Below are 27,587 nucleotides of genomic sequence, written 5' to 3'. Positions count from 1 at the left end.
GAACCCTGCCCATCTGGCTGAGCTGCACCCCTGCAATTTCTTTTCTTTTTCTACTTCCTTTCTTCTCAGCCAACCCAGGAACAGCTGGAATAGCTCAGTCGTGGGAGCATGAGACTATCAACCTCGGGGTCTTGGGTTCGAGTTCCACGATGGGCAAAAATATTCCTGCCTTGCAGGGGGTTGGACTAGATGACCCTATACTACTATTGATGCAGCAATTCTGGGCTGCATCAATAGGAGTACAGCCTCTAGATCAAGGGAAGTAATAGTGCCACTGTATTCTGCTCTGGTCAGACCTCACCTGGAGTACTGTGTCCAGTTCTGGGCACCACAGTTCAAGAAGGACACTGACAAACTGGAACGTGTCCAGAGGAGGGCAACCAAAATGATCAAAGGCCTGGAAACGATGCCTTATGAGGAACGGCTAAGGGAGCTGGGCATGTTTAGCCTGGAGAAGAGGAGGTTAAGGGGTGATATGATAGCCATGTTCAAATATAGAAAAGGATGTCACCTAGAGGAGGGAGAAAGGTTGTTTTCTGCTGCTCCAGTGAAGCGGACACGGAGCAATGGATCCAAACTACAAGAAAGACGATTCCACCTAAACATTAGGAAGAACTTCCTGACAGTAAGAGCTGTTCGACAGTGGAATTTGCTGCCAAGGAGTGTGGTGGAGTCTCCTTCTTTGGAGGTCTTTAAGCAGAGGCTTGACAACCATATGTCAGGAGTGCTCTGATGGTGTTTCCTGCTTGGCAGGGGGTTGGACTCGATGGCCCTTGGGGTCTCTTCCAGCTCTTATGATTCTATGATCCTTCAGTTGGGTCCCTTCCAGCTACGTACTGTATACGATTCTATGAATGAGTTAGCAAGATTATAAGGAGGTTCGCGGAGCGGGGTCGGGGCAGGACACTGGGCAGCCTGAGGCTACGGCGGGTGGTCGCTGGGCGACGCCTGCCGCCCCTCGCCTGGGAAATCCACGCGTCGGCGCTCGCGTAACGTCGGAACGGTCTGTACACGTGAACGGGGCGCCGCCGAGACCCCTCCCCCCGCCGCCGCTCGCCCTCCTGCACGTGCCTCCTCGCCCGGCCCCGCCCCCGCACATGTCTCCGCGTCCTGTCCCCGCCCCGTCACGTGCCCGCGCACCGGGCTCCTCGCCTCGCACGTGGCTGGCGGAGCCGCCCGGGCGACCCGGGCGCCTGGCGAGGGCCTAGCCCATTGGCTGGCGGGGCCGCCGCTCAGAGCCGAGGGGCGGGGCTACGGCCGCCGCCGCCGCTGCTGCCGCGACCTTTGTGTCGGGGAAGGAAGGAAGAGCGGGCAGGAGGGCGCAGGTAAAGACCACCCCCCCCCTATCTCCGCCTCGGGTGCGCGGCTCCGGGGAGGGCGCGGGGGAAGAGGGCGCCTTGCAGGGGGGTGGAGAACCGCCCCCGCGCCTGGGCCACCATTGCACAGCCCCCTCCCTGCAGCATCCTCAATGAGGGCTAGAACCGTCCCGTGTCATGGGCCCTAATTTGACATGCTCCCCCCTTCAGGATCCTCGATGAGGGCTAGAAGCACCCCCATGTTGCAGGGCCTGATTTGACAGCTCACCTCCAGCATCCTCAATGAGGGCTAGAACCGTCCTGTGTCATGGGCCGTAATTTGACAGGCTCCCCCCTTCAGGATCCTCAATGAGGGCTAGAAGCACCCCCATGTTGCAGGGCCTGATTTGACAGCTCACCTCCAGCATCCTCAATGAGGGCTAGAACCGTCTTTATGTCATGGGCCATAATTTGACAGGCTCCCTGCTTCAGGATCCTCAATCGATGCTAGAAGCACCCCAATGTCATGGGCCTTAATTTGACATGCTCCCCCCTCCAGCATCCTCAATGAGGGCTAGAACCGTCCTTATGTCATGGGCCATAATTTGACAGGCTCCCTGCTTCAGGATCCTCAATCGAGGCTAGAAGCACCCCCAAGTCATGGGCCATAATTTGACAGGCCCTCCCTTTCAGCATCCTCAATGAGGGCTAGAAGCACCCCCATGTCGTGGGCCATGATTAGGGATCCTCAACGAGGGCTAGAACCGTCCTGTGTCATGGGCCACGATTTGACAGGCTCCCTGCTTCAGGATCCTCAATGAGGACTAGAACTGTCCCGTGTCATGGGCCATGATTAGAGAGTCTCCCCCATCATCATCATCAATGGGGGCTAGAACTGTCCCTGTGTCATGGTCCCTAATTTGACATGCTCCCCCCTTCGGCATCCTCAATGAGGGCTAGAAGCACCCCATGTCATGGAGTCTGATTAGACAGGCTCCCCCTTCAAGCACCCCATGTTGTGGGCCCTCATTTGACAGCCTCTCGCCATCCTCATTGGGGACTAGAACCGCCCCAGGTTAAAGGTTCTGATTTGACGGCCCCTTCTTCACCATCCTCAGTGAGGACTAGAGCTACAGGGTCTGGTTTGACAGCCCCCCCCCCCCCGCAGCCCCACGGACTCCCTCCGAAGGTGGTGGCCTTCCTTCCTTGCCTGTTTTTAGGCAGGGGTTGGGCTGCCATCTACCAGGGATTCTTCAGTTACGATTCCTGCAACGCCGGGGGTTGGACTAGATGACCCCCCAGTTCCCACCCTTTTGATTCTATGATTTGCCTTCCTCCATGAGGACTAGGGAACCCCTTTTCATTTGAGTGCCATGAGCTGTCCACCTGCTCCCCTGCTGCTCCCAGTGTGGGGCAGAAAAGGGGGCTGCTGGCTTTGCACCGCTGATGACAGACCGTTGCCAGGGTTAAATCCCCTCTTAGGTCTCTTGCCGCCCCCAATAATAACAGTTTTCCAAACGACCCCCTTCAAATTCATCTTCTGCCCGTCCTTCCTGGATTGAGATGCTGCTGGTGATGCCTGGAATCTGGACCATAAACAGCAACACCCTAGAGGTCCCGGGCCCTAAGGAAGTCAGATTAGCCACAACCAGAGCCAGGGTCTTCTCAACACTGGCCCCGGCCTGGTGGAACGCTCTGCCTCTTGAGACCAGGGCCCTGCGGGATCTGATTTCTTTCTGCGGGGCCTGTAAGACAGAGTTGTTCCGCCTGGCCTTTGGCTTGGAATCAACTTGATCCCCTTCCACTCTTTCTTTGTCCTTTCTCCTGTGAAGAGGCTGCATTTTAATGTTTTAATGTTGTATTTTAATCTTGTTTTTTTAAATTGTATTTAAATCAACTTGTTTTTATTATTGGTTGTTAGCCGCCGTGAGCCTGGTCTTGGCTGGGGAGGGCGGGGTATGAATAAAATTTATCATTATTATTATTATTACTACCCCAGATGCCCCCACTGCCGTTCAGCTAAATGCCCCCCTTGCCCACCCTGTGCTCTGGGAATGGTGGTGTTCTGTGAGGGTTTTTTAGGGGTGGGTGGTCTCTGTGGTTGTTCCTGGTTATAACCCTGGGAGAAGTGTCTGCTTTGGGGCTCAGGACTGGGGGGAACCTCTTAAGGGAGGGGCAGGTGAGGGCACCTATTGCAAAGAATCCTCTGTGGTGGTGGGCGGAAGCAGGAATCGTGGATTTTAAAAACACCCTATAAAATTGTAGAGTTGGAAGGGACTCCAAGGGGTCATCTAGCCCAACCCGCTGCAATGTAGGTGTTTCAGCTAAACGTCTGCTGTCCTTGTCCCAGGGTGGCTGTGCTCTCCTGCCTCCCTGTCTGAAACCCAGGACCCTTCCAGGTCTTGTTTCCTGCTGCTCCAGAGTCCTGGACCAGTGAATTCAGATTGCAAGAAAGGAGATTCCGTCTAAACATCAAGAAGAGCTTTTTGAGGGTAAGAGTTGTTCAGCTGTGGAATGGACTCCCTTGCAACATGAGGGGATATTTGAAGATGGCTCTCGTTTCTTCTCTCAGTCTCTTCTCCAGGCTAAACATACCCAGCTCCTTCAACCATTCCTCATCAGGCTTGCTTTCCAGACCCTTTAGCATCTTGGTTGCCCTCCTCTGCCCACATTCTACCTTGTCAACATCCTTCTTAAATTGTGGCGCCCAGAATTGAACACAGTATTCCAGGTGTGGTCTGACCAAGGCAGAATAGACTGGGACTATTACTTCCCTTACGCGGGTGGCGCTGTGGGTTAAACCACAGAGCCTAGGACTTGCCAGTCAGAAGGTCGGCAGTTCGAATTCCCGCAACGGGGGGTGAGCTCCCAATGCCCCGTCCCTGCTCCTGCCAACCTAGCATGTCAAAGTACAAATAGATAAATAGGTACCGTTCCGGCGGGAAGGTAAACGGCATTTCCGTGCGCTGCTCTGGTTCGCCAGAAGCGGCTCAGTCATGCTGTACGCCGGCTCCCTCGGCCAGTAAAGCGAGATGAGCGCCACAACCCCAGGGTCGGTCACGACTGGACCTAATGGTCAGGGGTCCCTTTACCTTTATTACTTCCCTTGATCTGGACACTAAACTTCTGTTGATGCAGCCTAGAATAGCATTAGCTTCTTTTGCTGCTGCATCACACGGTTGACTTATGTTTAACTGCTGGTCCACCAAGACCCCTAGATACTTTCCACATGTGCTGCTAATAAGCCAGTGTAATGGTACTAGGGGTTGCTCGTGCGTAAGTTGCCGCCACTCCTAGCTAGGTTACCTGGTTGAACCCTTTCTGTCTGGACAGCCTCAAGTTCCATGGCTGCCTCAGTCGCTGGCAGAATCCGTCAGTCGGCGTTTCTTGAATCTTTTCCAGCATAAAAGCTGTTTGACGCCCAGTCTCCTCCTACTCTGCCTGCGCGGAAGTCTGCGCAAAGTGGGTGTGGGCAGCGGAGTACCCGTACTCTCTCCGCTGGTCTCCGGCGAGGAGTCCTGGAGCCACCTCTCCGATTCCCCCATCTGCCCCCCTTCTCCACTGGTGTTACGCTGATTTCCTTCCCCAGCGGATGGGCTGCTTCTCTCCCTACTGGGACCTTCTCCGGCATCCCTCTGGAGCCTTCTCTCCGCCTCCAGCTCCGATGGCGGGTCCCTGACAGCCAGGTATCCCCCATCTTATATTTGTGCATCTGGTTGTTCTTGCCTAAGTGCAGAATTTCACTCTTGTCTCTACTGAAACTCATTTTGTAAGTTCTCCAATCTGTGAAGGTCATTTTGAATTCTGATTCTGTCGTCTGTGGCATTAGCTACCCCCCCCCCCCAAGTCTGGTGTCACCTGCATCCCCTCAGCTGCTTAACTGCCCCTCCCCATTTTATTCATGCTGGTACCCCTGTCCTTAAGCTTTTGGAAATGAGCCTTCTGAAAGTGCAGAGTGCGTGCCTGACTACACTCATTGTTCCCTTGCTTGTGTGTAATGAAACCCAAGAAAACACGATCACTTCCTTCCAAGGTTCCCAGTGCTTCCACCTCGTTGATCGGTTCCTCTATGTTGGTGAGGACCAGGTCCAAGATAGATGACCCCCTTGTTGCTGCTTCTACCTTCTGGGAAATGAAATTGTCAGCGAGGCAATGGAGGAATTGGTTGGATATTACATTCTTGGCAGAGTTTGCATTCCAGCATATATCGGGGTAGTCAAAGTCTCCTATGACTACAATATCTTTGTTTGGTAACCTGTTCTAGTTAGGCATCATCTATATCAGACGCCCACAGTAAGATCAGTGTTGATTCTTTCTCCTATACTTTTTACCCATATACTCTCAATCTGTTTTTCATGCTCCAGGTCATGGATTTCTTCACAAGTGTAGACATTCTTTACATATAATGCTCCTCTTCCTCCCTTCCTTTTGATCTATTTCTTTTGATCACCTCAATTCCTACATTCCAGTCATTAGTCTTATCCTACCAGGTTTCAGTACTGTCTGTTAGGTCATATTTGCCAACCTGTTGTAAGTGATCAAATTTGTCTTGCTTGTTTCCCATACACTGTGCATTAGTATAGACACAGCTGAAATCACTAGTCCTTCCTCGGCACGCTGCTGCCTCTCTCCCCCTCAGCAGGGAGTCACCTGCCAGCACTGCATGCCTCTTCCTTTTTCTGAGGAGCAGCAGGAACTGTAACTTTTGTTTGTTCTGGGGTTTGAAACTACTGTACTTGCTTTCTTCTGGCTGAAAACCGGTGTCCGAGGTGAGGGCATGGAATCAGTTTTGTAGTTCCAGAGACACAACAAGGCTCCAGACAATTTTGCCTTTTTGGGTCACATTCCTCCAGGGTTGGGCGATCTTTCTCCCTAGGGGCACCCCACCTGCCTCTCTTTTCCAGGTCAGTCCATTCCTGTCTAGTGAGAATTTCGTCATCTTGCCCGGTGGCTCGAAGTGTGAATAGGTGGGACTGAAGTCGCTCTACCTTCTTTTCCAGGAAGGCAGCCAGGTTGCACTTGCTGCAGGTGCGGTTTTGCACGTTCTTAGGCAGGAAGACAAACATGGGACACAAGTTGCGCATGCCACAAGCAACCCGATTGTCCTACGTACACCTTTAAGGCTTGGTTGCAAGAAATCAACAGGCGCCCTGTGAATATTGCTGAGCTTAGTGTCATTGACAGTATGGGATCAGACCTGTTGTATTTTGTGTCCTAGGTCTTCACTGGCTCCCGGTGGAGTACAGGATCAGGTTTAAGGTGCTGGTTTTAACCTTCAAAGCCCTATACGGCCTAGGACCCTCGTACCTACGGGACCGCCTCTCCTGGTATGTCCCACGGAGGACCTTACGGTCTTCAAATAAAAACATCTTGAAGGTCCCAGGCCACAGAGAGGTTAGACTGGCCTCAACTAGAGCCAGGGCTTTTTCGGCTGCGGCTCCAACCTGGTGGAACGCTCTGTCCCAAGAGACAAGGGCCCTGCAGGACTTGACATCTTTCCGCAGGGCCTGCAAGACAGAGCTGTTCCACCAGGCCTTTGGTCAGGGTGCAGCCTGACTCCCTCCTTTACCAATCTTTACAAAACTTTAGTTTATGGTTGCCATCAATTTTGATTTTAATTAATTTTTATAATGTTATTATAATGTTGCACTATTTTAGGGTTGTTAGCCGCCCTGAGCCTGGCTTTGGCTGGGGAGGGTGGGATATAAATAAAATTTATTATTATTATTATTTGCATGTGTTTATGTATGTTGTGCCTACACCAGCCTTTGCCCACCTGGTGCCCTCCAGGCACTTACTCCCATCAGCCCCAGCCAGTTCACCAGGATGGGAATTGTAGCTTCTGCCAAGGGGTGATGTGTACCCCTTGATTCCTTTACCTTTGAATGTGGGGAATCTGCTCAGTGTGTATTCAGGGTGATGTGAGGTCGCACCCGCGCTGCCCAGTTCACATGTGCAAGTTGACGCTTCTCTTTGCAGGCGCCTTAGTTTTGGAGTGTGCACGGATCATGGCCAATCCCCGAGCACCCCCCTCCCCGTCGAAATAGAAGGATCCACGCCCTTCCTTAGCGTGTGGGGCTGGTGGAAGCCCTGAGCTTTCCTTCCCAAATGCAGAGCCATTCATCAGACCGTGTCTTGTTTCCCCAGCTCTGCATGTGGGCCAGTAGCCCAGGACTGCCTCTTCTAGCCGCTTCTGCCGTGTCTGATCTCGCACTCATAACCAGGGTTGCGTCATGTGGGTCCTATTTAGTGGAACCAGTTGAACCAGAAGACAGCTTTTGGGCAGGGACGAGCCCCGGGCAAGCAGAAGGAGGCTGGAGAAAGTTCTGGGAACCAGACAGGCAGCTCTCATGTTGACTCCAGGACTATTTTAAATTTCCCTGCTTAGCCTGCTGCAAACAGGCAGTATCTGTGGTGTCCTCAAAGGGCCGTCAAAATGATTTCCATGCCAGATTGGTCAAGGCCCTGATTAACAGCACAGCTAGCTTTATGCCTCTGTAAGTTGGCTCTTTTCCCCGATGCGTACGAGGGTCCCCCACCCCAAATGCTCCAATCCTTTTCGGCCATGCAGGGGGTTGGACTAGATGACCGCTGGGGTCCCTTTCAACTCTGCAAATCTATGATTCCATGATTCTGAGTTGCCGCTTTGTGCGATTGGTATGGCCCTGCGTGGCTCTTCTCCCTTTCTCGCGGTGAGGTCTTTTGGGTGCAAGGCCACAGATGTTTGTCGTCGGGCGGAATAAGAAGTTCGTCGCAAGAGGCTGTTGTCACCTGCTCCATCACCGGCTCATCGCCGGGTTTGGCAGCCCTCCGTCCTCAACGCCATTTGCCATGTTTAGTTAAGACGTGGCACATTCAGGACAGGTAAAAGAAAAGGAAGTCCTTGCACATTGCATAGTTAATCTGTGGAACTCCCTCCCACAGGAGGCAGCCGTGGCTCCCAGCCTAGATGGCTTTAAAAGACGATTGGACAAATTCATGGAGGAGGAGAGGGCTATTGGTGGCTACTAGCCACAACGGCTTTGCTCTGTGCTTCACAGTCAGAGGCAGTGCTGCTTCTGAATCCCAGTTGCTGGAAACCACAGGAGGGGAGATTTGCTCTTGTGGTCGGATCCTGCTTGTGGGTTTCGCTTTGGGGCAACTGTTTGGTGACTTGGCAAGTGCATGTGCGAAAGGCCTCTGCTGAGTAGAAAGCTCTCTGCTTGAGGTGCCACCATTCCTCTGCTTCAAGGACTCTATTAAGATGGGGTATTCGATATTGGCTCCCTCGGCCGACGCGGGTGGCGCTGTGGGTAAAAGCCTCAGTGCCTAGGACTTGCCGATCGAAAGGTCGGCGGTTCGAATCCCTGCGGCGGGGTGCGCTCCCGTTGTTCGGTCCCAGCGCCTGCCAACCTAGCAGTTTGAAAGCACTCTCGGGTAGATAAATAGGGACCGCTTACTGGCGGGAAGGTAAACGGCGTTTCCGTGTGCTGTGCTGGCTCGCCAGATGCAGCTTTGTCACGCTGGCCACGTGACCCGGAAGTGTCTCCGGACAGCGCTGGCCCCCGGCCTCTTAAGTGAGATGGGCGCACAACCCTAGAGTCTGGCAAGACTGGCCCGTACGGGCAGGGGTACCTTTACCTTTTTACCCTTGGCCAATAAAGTGAGATGAGCGTTGTAACCCCAGAGTCAGCCACAACTGGACCTAATGGTCAGGGGTCCCTTTACCTTTATTTGATATTTAATAATAATAATTATTATTATTATTTATAACCCGCCCTCCCCAGCCAGAGCCGGGCTCAGGGCGGCTAACACCTGTAAAATTACAGTAAAAACATAATAAGAAAAAAAAACCCAATTTGAAATACAGGTTAAAATGCAATTTAAAATGCAGCCTCGTTTTAAAAGTAGCCCATAGATCAAAACCATAAGGGGAGGGAAGCATAAGGGTCAGGCTGCGTCCTGACCAAAGGCCAGGCGGAACAGCTCTGTCTTGCAGGCTCTGCGGAAAGATGTCAAGTCCCGCAGGGCCCTAGTCTCTTGTGACAGAGCGTTCCACCAAGTCGGGGCCAGTACTGAAAAGGCCCTGGCCCTAATTGAGACCAGTCTAACCACCTTGCGACCTGGGACCTCCAAAATGTTGTCATTTGTGGACCTTAAGGTCCCCCGCGGGGCATACCAGGAGAGGCGGTCCCTAGGCCGCAATTTGCATCACCATCACCTTTTCCTTTAGCTTACTGATCTGCATGGATGACCCAGGAGTGTTGCTCTTTTTTGAATTTGCCCTTTTTTTTTGCAGTTCTTGTGAGATGTGGGTTCAGATTCTCCCTCTGCTGTGGTTTGGGTTTTGTGACCCCGGTCATTGCTGCATCCATCAGCCTCAGTTTCCTTTTTGTGAATTATAGAAATGCGTCATGATGTTCCATACAGGTTAAAGGAAAATGCTTTGCAAATGGAAATTGCTGCATGAGGGATTCATTATAATGGGCTGGGCTAGACTTTGCTTGTTTTTTCTGCGCTGCATTTTTCATCGCCCTGGATTTTGGGTTCCTGCTGAATCGCTGGCAGCAACTGGCTGCTTACAGTGCCTCTTTCGGTGCAGAGTAGCCACACACCTGCTTAGGCTGGGGGTTGGGGTGGGGGTGGGGTAATGGCCCAGAGCTGACCGAGCTTAACAGAAGCTCTCGCAGGACAAAATCCTCTTTCTTGCTCCAGGAATAGTCCGGGGCGGCAAAGTGCCGTTCCCTACGTGCTTTCTCTTCTTACAAGTTGAAAGGCCAGCCCAGAAAAGTTGTCCACGTTGTTGTGGGGTGGGAAAACACTGCGTTAAAAATGCAGCTCCAGCAATTCCGGGTACAACGACGTTCACCCCCATCATTCTGCCCGGACACTGAGGTCCAGCTCCGAGGGCCTTCTGGCGGTTCCCTCGCTGTGAGAAGCCAAGTTACAGGGAACCAGGCAGAGGGCCTTCTCGGTGGTGGCGCCTGCCCTGTGGAACGCCCTCCCACCAGATGTCAAAGAGACAAACAACTACCAGACTTTTAGAAGACATCTGAAGGCAGCCTTGTTTAGGGAAGCTTTTAATGTTTAATAGGTTTTGTATGGTTGGATAGTGTTCTCGAGATGGCTGGACAGTGTTCTCGAAGCTACCAGCATGAGTTTGACCAAACTGCGGGAGGCAGTGGAAGACAGGCGTGCCTGGTGTGCTCTAGTCCATGGAGTCACGAAGAGTTGGACAAGACTAAACGACTAAACAACAACAACAATTTTAATATTCTGTTGGAAGCTGCCCAAGTGGCTGGGGAAACCCAGCCAGATGGGCGGGGTATAAATATTATTATTATTATTATTATTATTATTATTATTATTACTACTGTACGGTCTGGGGGCTGCAAGCTTGGCCCGGGCTTGGCATCCTGTACCTCCAGATCACACCTTTCTGTCCCCAGAATCTGAAGCGTGGCTTTGCTTTGCATTCCAAATCTTCCTTGGCTTCCTGATGGAAGAAGTTAGGATGTTTCTGCCTGGAGGCAGGCAGTGGCTTTTCCGAGAGAGAATCGAGAGTTTCACTTCCCGTTGGTGCCTCCCCATAGAATTGTCAAATTGCAGAGTTGCAAGGGCCCCCCCATGGATCATCTAGCTTAACCCCCTGCAATGCAGGAATCTCAGCTGAGGCACCCATGACAGGTGGCTACCTGATCTCTGCTTAAAAACCTCCAAGGCAGGAGACTCAAAACCTCTCATGAGAGTCTGTTCCGCCCTGGGAACAGCTCCTCCACAGCATTCCCCTGTTCCAACAAGCTTGCGACTCCGTCAGAAAGAAAGAAAGGAAAGGAAGGAAAGGAAAGGAAAGGAAAGGAGGAAGGAAGGAAGGAAGGAAGGAAGTAAAGAAAGAGGAAGGAAGGAAGAGGAAGGAAGGAAGGAAGGAAGAAAGAAAAAAGGAGTGAAGGAAGGAAGGAAGGGAAGGAAGGAAGGAAGGAAGGAAGAAAGAAAGAAAGAAAGAAAAGGAGTGAAGGAAGGAAGGGAAGGAAGGAAGGAAGGAAGGAAAGAAAGAAAGAAAGAAAGAAAGAAAGAAAGAAAGAAAGAGGAAGGAAGGCAGGAAGGAAGGAAAGAAAGAGGAAGGAAGCAAGGAAGCTAGCTTGTTTGGCAGTGCTTGTGTTTTTTAGAAACCCATGCCGGGTCTTCCGAACTATTTTATATTTTGTGCTCCTGGAACAACACAAAACTGTTGGGACCGGAAGCGAAAGCCGGAAGATGCGTCCGCCTTCCCCGTCGGGAGGGAAGGGGGACTCTTCCTTTGTCTGCCCGTGCCTCATGCCTGATCCAGATTTAGTTCTGCCCGCCTCCTGCTCCCCTTGCCTGGGTGGGAGGGAGGTGTGGCAAGGGTGCGTGGGGAGAAGATGATGAATGGAGCGTGCTCTCTCTTCCCCTTCCTCCAGCTGCGCCGCATGTGTGTGCTGCTCCATGTGACGCCGCGCTTCTAAACTGTGTCCATATTTAGACAGCGGAGTCTCTGCCTCCCCCCCCCCCCCATGTGCAAGCACGCATGAGAGGGGGGGGGGGCTCCTCTCTCCCCTCCCCTCTCCCACAACTTTCCCATGGCAGATCGGACGGCCCTGCCCCTAGACACCTCCCCGCACGTCCAGTTATGGCGGAAAGGTTATTTTCTCCCCGGCTTGGCTGGAGAGGGGAGCTGAGCCCTCACCACAGATGATGGAGACAGGAAGCCTTTGAGGTAGGGATTTCGGACAAGGGTGAGTGCCGAGCAGGTATGTGGGGCTCCCTCGAGCGAAGGAGGGGAGGCTGGCGGCTTGTGGGGCTGCGATGTATCAATGGTGGACCTTTGGGTACGGCTGGCATCGTGGGCATGCCTCGTTCCGTCTTCGACATCTCACTGCGGCTTTTGGGGATTTTTGGGGGGCACCCAGACAAGCGCATCTTCCCGGCTGACCCCCAGATCTCCCCTGCGTCGCCCACTGGTTTTTTCTTTTATTCCTTGCATTTTTATGCCAGCTTTTATTACCTCCTAGGAGCCCATCCATTCATCTCCCCCACATCATTGAAACCCCACAACAACAACAACCCTGTGGAGTAGGCTAGGGCCACATGGTCACACCCAGTGAGCTTCATGCCTGAGTAGGGGGATTCGAACCCTGTCTTATTCCGGCGCTCTAACCATTGCACTGCACTACCTTTCCTGATTTTTTTTCCTCCTAGAAGCTTGGAGATGTATGGAAGCTCCGGGTAGGGACAATGGGGTGGTTCCGTGCCAAGTTCCTGTGCACCTGCCTGATACACCATCCCCACAATTTAGGTGCCACCTCGTTCTTGGCGTCCCGGAATTGTGGCACAGTTCCCAGGGGCCGAGAGTATGGGAGCACACCCTTGGCATGTGGGCAGCGGGTGAATTTTGCTTTTGAAGGTGGTGGTGGGGGGGTGCAAGGTAGAAGAGGCGGAACCCGTCTGGGAGGTGGTTTTGGACCAGGCTTTCCGCCTGCCCTGCAGGGAACAACCTGAGCGCACACACCTGCCTACATCAGCTGCCGCTTTCCTGCATTGCAAAGGGGTTGGACTAGATGACTCCTGGGGGGCCCTTCCATAGCTGCCAACTTTCCCCTTTCTTAAAGGGAAATTCCCTTATTCCGAATAGGATTCCTCGCAAGAAAAAAGGGGAAAGTGATGGTCCCTTCCCAGCTCTGCAGTTCTGCGACACGCCTCCACCCTGGCCGGATCCATAAAATTATAACCGTGGCAGGGGTGGGGCAGAGGCTGAGCCCCACAGAGTGCAGCCTCCCTCCCTTCCCCCAAGGAAGGCGGTGGGGGGTGGGGACAGGGACGCATGCCTATACGCGAGGTGCGTGTGGGTCTCCGTGTGCTGGGAACACGCTGTACACCATTGCGTAATCTTTGGCTCTGCTCGGGAAACGTAGTAATTGAGCCTGCCTCTCTCCTGCCCCCCCCCCCCAGTCTGGGCGGGGTGTAAACAAAAGCACATGGCTGGCCAGCTGACTGTGGCTGGCGAGGAACCCTTGGCTGCTGCGTGTGGCATGAGGAAGCATGTGGACTGGAGGAGGAAGGAGCACGCTTGAGAAAAAACCCATATCGTGGTTGAATTCTGCAGGAAAGGGGGGGAATAAGTGCCTGAGGACGTAGTTGTTTGAATAATAATAATAATGGTAATAATTTATTATTTTTACCCGCCCCATCTGGCTGGGTTTCCCCAGCCACTCTGGGTGGCTTCCAACAAAAGAATAAAAAATACTTTTTAAAAAGTTTTTTTTAATTAAAATTTCAAACAAGACATATTATCCAAAAACATATCATCCTTGTTCCCCCCCCCCATTTTTCCTCCCTCCCCCCCCCCACTTCCCTCAGTTCCAGTCTTTGGTTTCTCTGAGACTGCTGTTTTCTGCATGTTACAAAGTTGTAACTAAAAATAATAATAAAAATATATGTTAAAACGCCAGTCATTCAAAACTTCCCTAAACAGGGCTGCCTCAATCCACAAGGACTTAAGGGCAGCCTTGCTCAAAGATTTAATTCTCCCAGCTTACAGGGTACTTGATTATTCACTTTCCTCCTTTTTTATTTTATTTTATTTTATTATTTATTTATATCTACCTACCTACCTACCTACCTACCTTGCTTTTCACCCTGACAGGGACTCAAGGCGGCTTACGTATAAAATAAGAGGAGCTAAAAACATAGAGATAGAATAAAAATCATTTTAAAAACCCAATTAAACATTAGTGCAATTAAAACTCTGTGTTTAATATATAAATACTGTAATATGCACATATAAAATATATGGAAGTGGCATTGCAGGGGGTTGGACTAGATGGCCCTTGGGGCCCCTTTCCAATTCTATGAAAATATAATTGCAAGAAATAATAATAATAATAATAATAATAATAATAATAATAATAATAATCTGCCCATCTGACTGGGTTGGGCAGCTCCCAACAAAATATTAAAAACACGCTGAAACATCAACCCTTAATAACTGAACAGGGCTGCCTTCAGGTGTCTTCTAAAAGCCACCCGAAAAACAGCCCTTTCACTCAAACCAGTCCATTCCCAAAGGCCTCTTGAAATAAAAGAGTTTTCACCTGCCGGCGGAAGCCGGTCTAACTTCTCTTGGAAGGTGCCTGGGAGCAGCCACCACCGAGAAGGCCGTATCCTGCATCCCCACCAAGGGGACCTGAGAAGGTGCGGGGGCTGAGAGAAGGGCCTCCCGCAAAGATCCCCAAACCTGGGCAAGGTTCCTATGTGGGAATAGGGTATTTCAAGCAGCTTCGACCTAAGTGGTGTAGGACTTTGTAGGAGCTCGAAAAGTGAAATCCTTCAGGAGAGCAATTTTTTATTTGAGAGAATGCATAGTTATTTTAACTGTGCAATGCTTTCTTTCTTTTTGTTGTTGTTGTTTTATTGTTGTTGTATCTTTGGCCACACGGATTAATTAATTAATTAGTAATAAAGCATTGGTGCAACACTGCAGGGTGGGCGGGCTGGATGGATGTAGGCAAATTTAACAGAGGTGCCACTTAGAAGCAGTTTTGACGTGCGCTGGGGAAAGTTGTCCTACCGGCTACCAGTGCCAAGATTGCATGCAACTCGAGTCCAGCGTGAACCCTGTGATTCCTGTATGGCAGGGGGTTGGACTAGATGACCGTTGGGGGTCCCCTTCCAACCCCTCCTCCCCAGTTCTGTGATTCTATGAATCGCCATCTGCGGTGGGGAAGTGTCTTCTTCCCCTTCTTCTGATTCCTCTCTGACATTCTCTTTATTTATTGATTGTGTTTCTATCCCACCTTTTTTCTACAAGGAGCTCAAGGTGGTAAAACATGGGTTTTCTCCCCACAACAACCCTGTGTGGTAGGTTAGACTGGGAAGCAGGGACGGTGGCCCTGGGCCGCCCAGTGACTTGCCTTAATTTATTTATTCTTCGTTCCATAAAGCTTATACACGGATTGACATTTTTAAAAGCAAAACAAAAAAACCTCAAACCAGTTTTAAAAAAGGTAAAAGCAAGGAAAGCAAACAACCACACATTTATGCGTACAAAAGACAAAATGCTGAAACAAATTATTCATGGCCGAGTCGGATTTGAATCCTGGTCCCTACCAGGTCAAGAGTCCAGCGCTCTGACCACTATGCGGCACTGCCTCTCTAAGGTGTGCAAGGAAAACTTGTGAGCAAGATCCCTTGCGCATTCACCTGCACAGATCCCCTTCTTAAAGGTGCCGAATGTGTGAATGCTTGCATGTGTTTGTGGCCGCTGGATGTTCCTGCGTCCTCTGAAACAACGTTCCCTATTGTGTTAGGAACCGTCTTGCATGTGACAATCCTTTAGATATATGATAGCCACCTTTGGATCCCTGTAGGGGAGGAGGAGACGGAGAGAAGATAGGCATCTCAAGGGCTGTCACGTGGAATTTGGATCACGCTTGTTTCCTGCGGCTCAGGAGGGCGGGACCTGAAGCGAGGGATTAAAATGTCCAGAAAGGAGATTCTGATGGAACATTAGTAAAAACTGTAAGAGTGGGACAGACTACCTTGGAAGCGTGGAGGTTTTTAAGCAGAGGTTGGAGGGCTGTCTGCCACGGATGCTTTAGCTGTGATTTTAGCATTGCAGGGGGCTGGACTAGATGCCCCTCAGAGGTCCCTTCCAGCTGTAGAATTCCACATGTCTATAACACAAAGCAGGGACGTGGGTGGTGCTGTGGGTTAAACCACAGAGCCTAGGGCTTGCCGATCAGAAGGTCGGCGGTTCGAATCCCCGCGACGGGGTGAGCTCCCGTTGCTCGGTCCCTGCTCCTGCCAACCTAGCAGTTCAAAAGCACGTCAAGTGCAGTGCAAGTAGATAAATAGGTACCGCTCCGGCGGGAAGGTAAGCGGCGTTTCCGTGCGCTGCTCTGGCTCGCCAGAAGCGGCTTAGTCCTGCTGGCCACATGACCCGGAAGCTGTACACCGGCTCCCTTGCCCAGTAAAGCGAGATGAGCGCGGCAACCCCAGAGTCGGCCATGACTGGACCTAATTGTCAGGGGTCCTAATGGTCAGGGGTCCCTTTACCTTTATAACACGAAGACAATTGTGACTTCAAGGAAGAATGGGAACTTTTTACAAATTACTTAAAATGACAACAAAATGATCTGGACTCCTTGGCAGGTTTTGAATAAGCACCCACAAATTTATTAGTTGAACGCATGATAGATAAGGCAAGGATATGTACAATTTTATAGCATGGAGAGAAGAATACTGTATGTGCAAAGAAACCAGAGAGGGGAGCTGAGGTAAGTCCGGGGTGGGGTGGGAGGGGTGGGTGGGAAGGGGGGAAAATAATGTAATTGATAATTTGGACTGATAATTTGTTAGGTTGAAATTGTTTAATGAAAATATTTTAAAAAGAAAAAGAAAATTTAAAATGTGCCCATGACCCCCCCCCCCAAGGCCCAGAGGTACCCTTCATTTCACATTGCTAGCCAGGAACATTCTCCTGCGTCGATTGAAACTGTGGCACTCCCTTTTGAGCCCGGATCCTGCTTGCAGGTTTCCCAATAGGGGCATCCGGGCAGCCACAGCAAGAACAGGACGTTGGATTAGGTGGGCCGCTAGTCTGATCATCAGCCGGGCTCTTCTTATGGAGCTTCACGGTCCAGAGGCAGTCTACCTGGACCTGCCACTTCTTGAGGTTGTTTGGCCACTGCGAGACCAGGACGCTGGGCAGGATGGGCCCTGACCCAGCAGCCAGGCTCTTTCCCATGTTCTCAGCTGCGTGCTCCCTACGCAAGCAAGACGCTTGTTTACTCTTTCCTTCCAGGCGAGGCTGTGTGGCCAAGCCCCAGAAAGCATCCGCCCAGCTAGGTGTGAGGCTCTGGAGCAGCAGCAGCAGCAGCAGCCACCTCCTTGTTATGTAATAGCTAGCCCTCCCTGTTTCAGTGCAGGAGGAGCAGAGCAGAGCAGCTGCTTCTAATCTGCAGCCTGCTCCTGCTTTTGGTTTTCTGCCGCCTGGCCCTTCCTTCAGCGTGTCCTCAAGCACATGGCAAGGCAAGAGGCGGAGGAGGAGGCAGACACATTGCGGGCCGTGTGCCCCGCCGCCCTGTCCCTCCCTCGCTGGCGCTGGCAAGGTGGGACTTTGCACCGACGCACATTCTCATGCATAGAGTGCTCCTGCCAAAACCAGGTTGCTGTGCTCATCCTGCAAAGGGAGTCGAGGCTGCAGCCAAGTACCTCATGGGCCTCCTCAAGAGTCACCGTGTTGTGGAGTGGGAAGGGAGCATGAGGTTCATCTCGTGGAACCCCTGCAAGTCAGGAATATTTTGCCCAACCCACAGCCCTGAGAATGCGGCAGCTAGACTGGTGACTGGGAGCGGCCGCCGAGACCACATAACACCGGGTCTTGAAAGACCTACACTGGCTCCCAGTACGTTTCCGAGCACAATTCAAAGTGTTGGTGCTGACTTTGAAAGCCCTAAACGGCCTCAAAGGCCCAGTATATCTGAAGGAGCGTCTCCACCCCCACAGTTCAGCCCGGACACTGAGGTCCAGCTCCAAGGGCCTTCTGGCGGTTCCCTCCCTGCGAGAAGCCAAGTTGCAGGGAACCAGGCAGAGGGCCTTCTCGGTGGTGGCACCCGCCCTGTGGAACGCCCTCCCACCAGATGTCAAAGAGAAAAACAACTACAGTGGTACCTCAGGTTAAGTACTTAATTCGTTCCGGAGGTCCGTACTTAACCTGAAACAGTTCTTAACCTGAAACACCACTTTAGCTAATGGGGCCTCCTGCTGCTGCCGTGCCGCTGGAGCACGATTTCTGTTCTCATCCCGAAGCAAACTTCATAACCTGAAGCACTATTTCTGGGTTAGTGGAGTCTGTAACCTGAAGTACCACTGTACCAGACGTTTCGAGGACATCTGAAGGCAGCCCTGTTTAGGAAAGCTTTTAATGTTTGATGCATTACTGTCTTTTAATATTGTGTTGAAAGCTGCCCAGAGTGGCTGGGGAAGCCCAGCCAGATGGGTGGGGTATAAATAAATTATTATTATTATTATTATTATTATTATTATTATTATTAGGAGTCTCATGCTCTACCAATTAAGCGAGCCAGGATTATTTACTTGCCATTTGCATGGTTCTCCTCCCCCTTGCCCTTTAAACCATCACAAATGCGACAACCCTGTGAGGTAGGTCCGGCCGAGAGCAAGTGACAATCCCGGTGAGCATATGGCCGAGTCGGGGATCTGAACCCTGGTCTCTACTCCCGCCATCCTAGCCACTATGCCACGCTGCTTCCATTTATCCCTGGAGGTCACCAGGCACCACCTCCCTGCCTCTTAGGCCAGCTTACCTCGCAGGACTGTTGTGAGCATAAAGATTGTGGTGTTTACAGGATGGAGAACAAAGTTCAATGCATTGGGTTCCTTGGAGGAAAGAATAATGAGTAAATGCTAAGTCTGTTTGTCTAGTGTAGTCCTGACGCTTATCTGAATTCTCCCCCCTCCCAGTTTCAGCCTGTTCTGGCCTGCCTGCAAGCAAGGAGATCAATGAACTCCCCCCCCCCCTTCGCCTCCTGCCACACTTTCTTGGCAGCAGCAGCAGAAGCCGCTATTGATTTCTCCTTCTGACCTCTTTCTCCCAAAACAGCAGAGAAGGAAGTGAGGACCCCTGTTTCTGGAAGGCCTTTCGTGACAGCTTGCTCCTCCGTACAAAATGAAACCTGTCAGTAGGGGGGAAATCGTGGGGAGCCAAAGGCATCCAGCACGGTCACTTCCCCCATCGTGCAAATCTTCTGCATGCAAAGGGGTTGGGCTGGATGACCCCTGAGTTCCCTCCTGGCGACACCGTTCTGTGATTCGAGGAGTGTTTGGTCCTGGGAGCACATGCATGCTCCCAGCTTTTAAGTGCCAAGCACTGCATTGACCTCCTCCTCCTCCTCCTCACAAAGTTACACTATGGAACTCCCTGCCACAGGAGGCAGCCGTGGCCACCAGTCTAGATGACTTTAAAAGAGGACTGGACAAATTCATGGAGGAGGAGAGGGCTATTGATGGCTACTAGCTAGGGTGGCTCTGCTCTGAAGACCACTTGCAGAAAACCACAGGAGGGGAGAGTTACTTTTGTGCTCAGATTCTGCCTGCTGGCTTCCCACAATGGGCATCTGATTGGCCACTGTGAGAACAGGATGCTGGACTAGATGGGCCCCCTTTGGCCTGATCCTGCATCATAGTTCTTCTTAAGTTTTCCAACCTACAGTGGTACCTCTGGATGCGAACGGGATCTGTTCCGGAGCCCGTTCGCATCCTAAGTAGAACGTAACCCATGACTACGCAAGTTGCGATCCGCCGCTACAACGCATGCATGTGATGTCATTTTGAGCATCTGCGCATGTGCAAGCGGTGAGTGCGTTACTTCCAGGTCGCCGCGGAGCGTAACCTGAAAATGCTCCACCTGAAGCACATTTATCCCAAGGTATGACTAGTTTCTTCTTCTTTAATGAATAAGCCTGGTGGTTTCCCCACGGTTAGTGAATCTGCAGATCCGTAAAGCATGGGTAGGCAAACTAAGGCCCGGGGGCCGGATCCGGCCCAGTCGCCTTCTAAATCCAGCCCACGGACGGTCCGGGAATCAGCGTGTTTTTACATGAGTAGAATGTGTCCTTTTATTTAAAATGCACTTCTGGGTTATTTGTGGGGCATAGGAATTCGTTCATCTCCCCCCCCCCCAAAAAAAAAATAGTCCGCCCCCTTACAAGGTCTGAGGGACAGTGGACTGGCCCCCTGCTGAAAAGGTTTGCTGACCCCTGCCTTAAAGACTCCCTCGAGAGGTTGTGGTCTCTACTTCCTTGGAGGTTTCTAAGCAGCGGTCAGGTGGTCATCTGTCAGGGATTCATGGCAGGGCTTGGACTGGATGACCCTCGGGGTCCCTTCCAACTCAACAGTTCTACGATTCTAAGTTCTCCTGTTCCACTGTTGTTTAGTCATTCAGTCGTGTCCGACTCTTTGTGACCCCCTGGACCAGAGCACGCCAGGCACTCCTGTCTTCCACTGCCACCCGCAGTTTGGTCAGATTCATGTTTGTAGCTTCGAGAACACTGTCTAACCATCTCGTCCTCTGTCGTCCCCTTCTCCTTGTGCCCTCCATCTTTCCCAGCATCAGGGTCTTTTCCAGGGAGTCTTCTCTTCTCATGAGGTGGCCAAAGTCTTGGAGCCTCAGCTTCAGGATCTGTCCTTCCTGGGAGCACTCAGGGCTGATTTCCTTCAGAATGGATGCGTTTGATCTTATTGCAGTCCATGGGACTCTCAAGAGTCTCCTCCAGCACCATAATTCAAAAGCGTCAATTCTTCGGCGATCAGCCTTCTTTATGGTCCAGCTCTCACTTCCATACATCACTACTGGGAAAATCATAGCTTTTACTATACGGACCTTTGTTGGCAAGGTGATGTCTCTCTATACGGACCTTTGTTGGCAAGGTGATGTCTCTCTATACGGACCTTTGTTGGCAAGGATGTCTCTCCTGTTCCACTAACACCCTGCTTTTGTCTCTCTGCCCCTCAGGAACCCAGGAGAGTCTCAGCCATGCCTTCGGACAAGACCTCTCCTCTTGCGCACCCTTCTAAGCCTGGGAAGGAGAAGACCGCCCTGCCTGGGTCCCTGAAGGCAGGCAGCCCCGACTCCGAGGGCCACACGGAGCAGTCTAAACCCACAATGACGAGAGGCTCTGGCAGGAGGCCTCGCCCTCCTGCGAGCGAAGGGGAGAAGGACTCTGGATTTTCAGGTACAGACCCTCCCAGTGGTTGCCCCCTTGCTGTCAGGCTAAGAGCGGGACTGTGGGGCTCCAGTGTGAGCAGAAAATGAGGCCCGTTTCCCCACTTGCTACCTTAGCTCTCGGATTCGAGAGGCCTCCTTGTCTAGCTCCTTGCAGCCTGGAGGCAGAGAGACTGGCTACTCAAGCATGGCAGCATCTTCCTCGGCCGACATGTTTTATTTATTTTATTTATAATTTTTTTTACACCGCTTGAGAGTGTAAATACAGGGTTGTAAAGAGTGCAGAGAGAATAATTGGGTGCACTCTTCCCACCTTAGATCAAATCTATGCTGTAAGGTACAGAGATAGCGCAGGATAGTATGCACCCCGGAAATTATCTCTTTCAGTTTCTGCCTTCCGGAAGAAGGTCCAGGGTTATAAAGACTTGGACTAGCCGCCTGAGAAACAGTTTCTACACAAATGCAATTCTGGTTCTAAATGCAGCATAAGCAGTCTCTATAGTATATTGTGCCTGGCGTGCTCTGGTCCATTGGGTCATAAAGAGTCAGACACGACTAAACGACTAAACAACAACAACAGCAACAATAGTATATTGTATTTTAAAACGGGGTTTCAGAGTTTTTAGGGGTTTTTGAATGTTTTATGTAGATTTCCAGTTTCATTGTTCTGTATGGGACAGTGACAATAAATATATCGTATATCGTACAAACAAACCTTAAAGCGGTTTACAAGATAAGATAAAGCAGTATACCTGTCACCAAGAAAAAGAAATGGCAACAACAATTTATAACTTTTCAAAAAGTTAAAATAACGGTAAAAACAGATTGGAACTCTCATCTAGTTAGGCTTGCCCAGGTGAGAAGGTTTTTAGCAGGTATCAAAAAGAGCACCGTGAAGGCACCTGCCTGATTTCATGAGGCAGGGAGTTCCAAAGCTGCATTTGTATGTGGCTCCCACCAGCACATCTCAGCCTGAGCACGTGCAGAAAGAGGGCGGCCAGAGACAGGCCCCGGAATGAATGTCACCCTGGAAATATGGTTTGGTTATGCGATGGCCTGCTTCTAAGGAGAGGAAGCTGAATAATTTGAGAGGGGATTGTTAGTTCATGTTAACATCAGCTGATACTTACAGTGGTGCCTCGCAAGACGAAATTAGTTCGTTCTGCGAGTTTTTTCGTTCTACGAGTTTTTTCGTCTTGCGAAGCACCGCTGTGTATTGACGGTTTCCCATAGGAATGCATTGGCGGTTTTAAAAAAAAAAGGCGCAAGACGTTTCGTCTTGCGAACCAAGCCCATAGGGAAATCCGTCTTGCGAAGCAACTTAGAAAACGAAAAACTCTTTCGTCTTGCGAGGTACCACTGTACTTGAGAAGGGGGCGAAGGATTTCCTTGTCATCCTGCAACACCAACCTGAGAAGGTGCCGCTGTCGAGAAAAAGAGAGAGCAAGCGACTTCAGAGATTGATTTCAAAGTCGTGACACCAAGCACCATGAGCTGCAATTATGGGTTCTATTCACGGGTCTCCTGTGTTGCACCCTTTCCAAAGCTTGTGTTGTCTGACCAACGTTTTGCATAAACCACACAAGTGCAGCTACAACTGGTTGAAGTTTTTTTTTTTATAAAATGCACATCTTGTGGGTCAACTAGGTTGTTGAGCAAATCACAGGTTTCCTTTTGCAGCTTGGTGCATTGCTAAGAAGAGCGGTTCTTTCCAGTCTCAGAGGCTGGTGTAACAATGTTTGTAGGGATAACCTCTGCTCACAAGAGAGTTTCATACTTAAGACGCTCCTAGATTGGCAGTCTCCTTAAGTCAGAGCAATCCCACCTGGGTAAATGGAGATGAGGATGTGAACGGTCAAAGTCTTATATTTGGCATTCCGGTCTGTCGACTCCCTTTACAGTGGTACCTTGGGTTAAGTACTTAATTTGTTCCGGAGGTCCGTTCTTAACCTGAAACTTCTCTTAACCTGAAGCACCACTTTAGCTAATGGGGCCTCCTGCTGCTGCTGGAGCACGATTTCTGTTCTCATCCTGAAGCAAAGTTCTTAACCTGAAGCACTATTTCTGGGTTAGCGGAGTCTGTAACCTGAAGCGCATGTAACCTGAAGTGTATGTAACCTGAGGTACCCCTGTATAATGTAGCACTGGATTTTACTTTATTTATTTCTTACATTTACATCGCATCTTCCCCACCGAGGAGCCCAGAGTGGTGCACATGGTTCCCCATTCAGTCCCCACAACAACAACCCTGCGAGGTGGTTTAGGCTAAGAGGCAGTGACTGGCCCAAGGCTTCCTGGCTGAGTGGGGATTCGAACCCTGGTCTCTCAGGTCCTAGTCCGGCACTCTAACCACTGCACCACACTGGTTCTCAGATACGTTTCTGCCTGGTTTAGATCTGAGGAGAGGCACCCGTCTAATCTCTGGCAAAGCCGTCCTCCGTTCTCCCTCCTTGGGGGTTAACGCAGGTGCTTCTCAGCAGGCAGAGGTCAGGGGCTCCTGGGGGAGGGAATGAGGAAGGGCTGCTGGCTGCTGCTGAGGGTTTAATGATTGTCCTGCTTTTCCCTTCCTGACTGCCTTAACCCCTCCTCTCCCCCATCCCTCTTTGGCAGACGAGAGCTCGGAGCACCTGAGCGCCGTGGAGCAGACAGACGCAGAGGACCAGCCTGCCTACCCATCGCGCCAGGGGGGCACGTTGCAGCGGGCGGCGCAGAAAGGGCACGGGGGGCTTGCGGGCGGCGCCTTCCCTGGCCTCACCCCCGTTTACATTGTCAAAAACGTTATCCTCAAACAGGTAGCCCCTTTTCGCTCATTGCCGTGGTCCACTTTGCAAAGTACAGGAGGGAAGGTCCCTGCCCCGAGGGGTGTGCAAGTCAAGGGAGCCCCCTGTGGATTATGGGGAGGGACGGAGTTTCATCTACCCAGTGGCCTTCTTTTCTGACTTTCTGTTCTCTGCTCTTCCTCCTCTCAGCCCCACGCAGCGTCCCCCGCCACCCAGCTCTTAGCCTGGAACGGCCAGCACCCTCTCAGCAGCACTCAGGGCTCTCCTACCCATGTTCTCTTCATCCAGCCGCCATCCGGACCCTTGAAGCCGCTGCTTCCCGGCCAGAAGTCTCCCACCAAGGAGGCTGCCTACCTCCCCATCCTCAGCACCTACCCCAAAATCGCTCCTCACCCGGGCTGCGACCCGCAGGCCAAGGGCATGGGAGGGTCCACCCCGGCAGGAGGCGCCAGCAAGAACAAACGCTTCTGCCTGGAGGAGGCCTGGGTGTCGTCTTCCGAAGCTGCCACCCCGAAAGCCGGCAGGGAGAAGCAGCGCAAGGAAGCTCCCGCCGCTTCCTCCGGCCAGCTCCTCGGCCCAGAGGTGCTTTCCCAGAACACGGTGTCCTCCTCCACGGGGCTGGACTCGGCTGAGGGCAGGATGATCTCCAGAGCCTCCAAAAAGCTGGGCTGCAGCAGCTCGGGGAAGCAGCGCCGCTTCCACAACACGGTGGAGGTCCTGAGGAAGTCAGGCCTGCTGGGCATCACGTTGAGGACCAAGGAGCTGATCCGGCAGAACAACAGGACCCAGTGGGAGCTGGCCGAGCTGCGAAAGCACGCCCAGCTCCTGTGCGAGGCCGTCCAGAGCAATGACTTCCATGCCTGGGCCCGCCTCCAGGAGGCCATGGACCGCTCTGCCAGCTACTGGGCCAAAAAGGGAGCCAGCTCATCTTACACACGGGCGTGGCAGCAGAGGCCGGCCGCCGAGCCCACAGGCCCCAGCACGGAGACCGCCGGGGAGCCCCTGCCCAGCTCGCCCATGAGCCTGTCGCCCACACCGGACACTTCAGAGCACGTGGCGCTGCCTTAGCTCCTCTGCCATCATGCCCTGGGCTGAAGGGTGTTGCTCCGGAAGAAAACCTCTTCGCAAGAATTTGTGACGTGGCCACCAAGCCCTCAGCAACCCCAGCCTCTTGTCGTTGGTGAGGCTGAGGAGGCCAGCGTGGAAGGCCGGATTAGGCCCCTCCTGACTGGACTGCTGACCTTTCAGTGGGTTTGTTGGCTGTTGAAGCCTGCCGTGTGCTTGTGGAGGGTTCCTGAGATAATCTTTGGGCTCCGATAATCTCAGCATGGGGAATTGGGTTGGGCTGGGCTCTGTTGGTCCAGTTTAGGATTGAAATAGCAGAGGAATTGTGTTCCTGGAGGCCGACCGGGCGAGGCCTTGGGCAGCCGGCACGAAAGGTGCAGCTGCTGCTTTTGTCTCGATTCATCCCATTTGCTCTCAGCTGGGATTTCGGAGCAGCAAATGTTTTAATATTTGAAACAGCCAGCCCTGAGAGGAAGATGGGGAGAGCAATGTGGCCAAGGCCCGTCTAAGGAAGTGTTGTATTTTAACTCATGCCTCCCTGGTAAGGAGCACTCTCTCCTGCCCACTAAGTTGCTCCTTTGCTACAGAAGGAGTCTGTTTCCGTCTTGGCAGAATAGCCTCCGCTCACCCATTTTCTGGTTTTGGGGGAAGCGATTCAATGATGCTCAGACTGAAGGGTCTAGCGAGCGACATTCTGCCCCGTTAGGAGTTCTGCCTCACTAAAAGCTTGTTTTGCTCCACTGCCGACAGAAGATGGTCCAATAATAATAATAAAGAAATGATGATGGTGATGATGATAATCTGGTGTGTTATTAACTGTAAAAGGTCCATTGCTGTTTGTGGTGAGAAAGAGTTTGCCCCTTTGGGGGCTTTCTTCTAGGTCAGGACCCTTGGAAGCCTGGCAGTCTCTCTAGTGAAATGGGATGGCCGGAGGGTAAGACGCTGGATTTCTTCCCTCTCCCTTTGCCAGTGGATGTGGCAAAGAAAACAAATGGGGACTATTTCCATTTCTGTCTTCACCTTCATTTGTTTGACGCCTAATGTGATTGAAATCGAATGCAAATAGTGTGTTGTGGATTTCTTCAGCCACTGCACCAGTCAGCTTTATTTTGGTCTGAGGAAAAGCATGCCTGCGTTATCAGTGCTGGATGCCTGATTTAGCAAGAAGATACCGGATCCAGTTTGCATTTAAAGGTGAACCTACGCAATTCACAATTTCCAAAACAACGTGTGGAAACTACGATTTTATGGCGTCATAAAGCCTTTTAAATGTTTGCAGTGTGGAAAGAGCTTCATTCGGCGTAGTCACCTCTCTAGACATAAAGTAACTCACACAAAGAACAAACCTTAGAAATGTTTGGTGTGCAGTGGAACCTCGTGTTATGGACGGGATCTGTTCTGGAGGCCCGTCCGTAACATGGAACTGACGCAAGCCGAAGTGCTGCGTCTGCGCATGCGCATGGTGCAATTCAGTGCTTCTGCGCATGCACAAGCAGCGAAACCTGGAAGTAACCCGTTCCGGTACTTCTGGGTTGCCACGGGACGCAACACGAAAACACGTAACCTGAAGCGGACGCAACATGAGGTATGACTGTAGTGTGACAAGAGCTTTCGTCACAGTAGCTCCCTGGCTAAGCATCAAAGAAACATCTTAGAAGGGGTTGGAGTGGGGAAAGATCTTCAGTCACACCAAGAGCTCCTACAATAAGCAAACGAAAAATTACGCTCAGTGTTAGAATTTGCTTCTGTATCTTTGATTTTAATTTTGCTCACCTCACTCTTTTTACTCATAGGCTTTTGCTAATCCTGAGGCCTTTTGAGTCCAGTTTGCCTCCAGGCCGCCAAATGTAATGCAGGTGGAGAAAAGGATTGTTATTATTCATTTCATTTCTGTACCGCTTTATATTTTGAAGAAAAATCTCAAAGCTGTTTACAGCATATTAAATCAATAAAACAATCCAGACAAACATTTCTGAAGAAAGTCAAATATAAAGCTCTGTCCCAGCTCCTGCCTACCTAGCAGTTTGAAAGCACACCAGTGAAGTAGATAAATAGGTACCACTGCGGTGGGAAGGTAAACGGCGTTTCCGTGCGCTTTGGTTTCCGTCAGAGTCCCGTTGTGCCAGAAGTGGTTTAGTCCTGCTGGCCACATGACCCGGAAATCTGTCTGTGGACAAACCCCGGCTCCCTTGGCCAGAAAGCGAGATGAGTGCTGCAACCCCAGAGTCGCCTTTGAATGGACTTAACCATCCATGCAGTGGCAGAGGAAGAGGTGTGTGTGGGTGCAGCCTGCTCCAGGTGTCATCACTGAGGGGTGTGTGACAAAATGAGTTAATTTTTTAAAGAACTGGGCTCATGAAACTTTAGGAGTGACGTGGTGGCTTAGGCACCTGCAGGCTCTGTACTGCCTGAAATGGCTGTGTGGAGCTTGCGTCTGTCTACTGCCTCTCCCTCAGCTGCCCTACAACTGAGGGAGAGGCGATGATGGAACGTGCCGAACTGACCGGGAGACTTCGAGACCAGAGAGAAGAGATGGTGGAAGAAGTTTAAGGAATATTAAACCTTAGAATAGCTTTGGAAGTGGATATAGGCTGTAGGGTTAGAAGTAGAAGATAAAAAGGTAAAGGTACCCCTGCCCGTACGGGCCAGTCTTGACAGACTCTAGGGTTGTGCGCCCATCTCACTCAAAGAGGCCGGGGGCCAGCG

The 27,587-nt window shown here is 51.5% G+C and overlaps 1 protein-coding gene across 5 annotated transcripts; it reads left to right on the top strand.

Annotated features, from left to right (window-relative positions):
• Positions 1 to 1,228: 1,228 nt before the first annotated feature.
• Positions 1,229 to 25,672, top strand: CIPC (CLOCK interacting pacemaker). Of its 5 annotated transcripts, XM_083455535.1 has the most exons (5): positions 1,229 to 1,325; positions 3,646 to 3,787; positions 20,827 to 21,046; positions 23,647 to 23,828; positions 24,006 to 25,672. In XM_083455535.1, exons 3-5 carry the CDS (start codon positions 20,848 to 20,850, stop codon positions 24,882 to 24,884), a joined length of 1,260 nt encoding a protein of 419 aa, XP_083311661.1. In that variant the 5' UTR covers positions 1,229 to 1,325; positions 3,646 to 3,787; positions 20,827 to 20,847; the 3' UTR covers positions 24,885 to 25,672. The 5 variants fall into 5 exon arrangements, with proteins under 5 accessions (XP_083311661.1, XP_083311659.1, XP_083311660.1 ...); XM_083455533.1 differs by lacking the exons at positions 1,229 to 1,325; positions 3,646 to 3,787 and adding an exon at positions 11,368 to 12,047 and having other exon boundaries at positions 20,835 to 21,046; XM_083455534.1 differs by lacking the exons at positions 1,229 to 1,325; positions 3,646 to 3,787 and adding an exon at positions 11,369 to 12,009.
• Positions 25,673 to 27,587: the final 1,915 nt, after the last annotated feature.

This window comes from Podarcis tiliguerta (genome assembly GCF_965153285.1).
Source record: "Podarcis tiliguerta genome assembly, chromosome: 8".
Taxonomy (NCBI): domain Eukaryota; kingdom Metazoa; phylum Chordata; class Lepidosauria; order Squamata; family Lacertidae; genus Podarcis; species Podarcis tiliguerta.
This window is presented reverse-complemented; position numbering and strand designations above follow the sequence as displayed.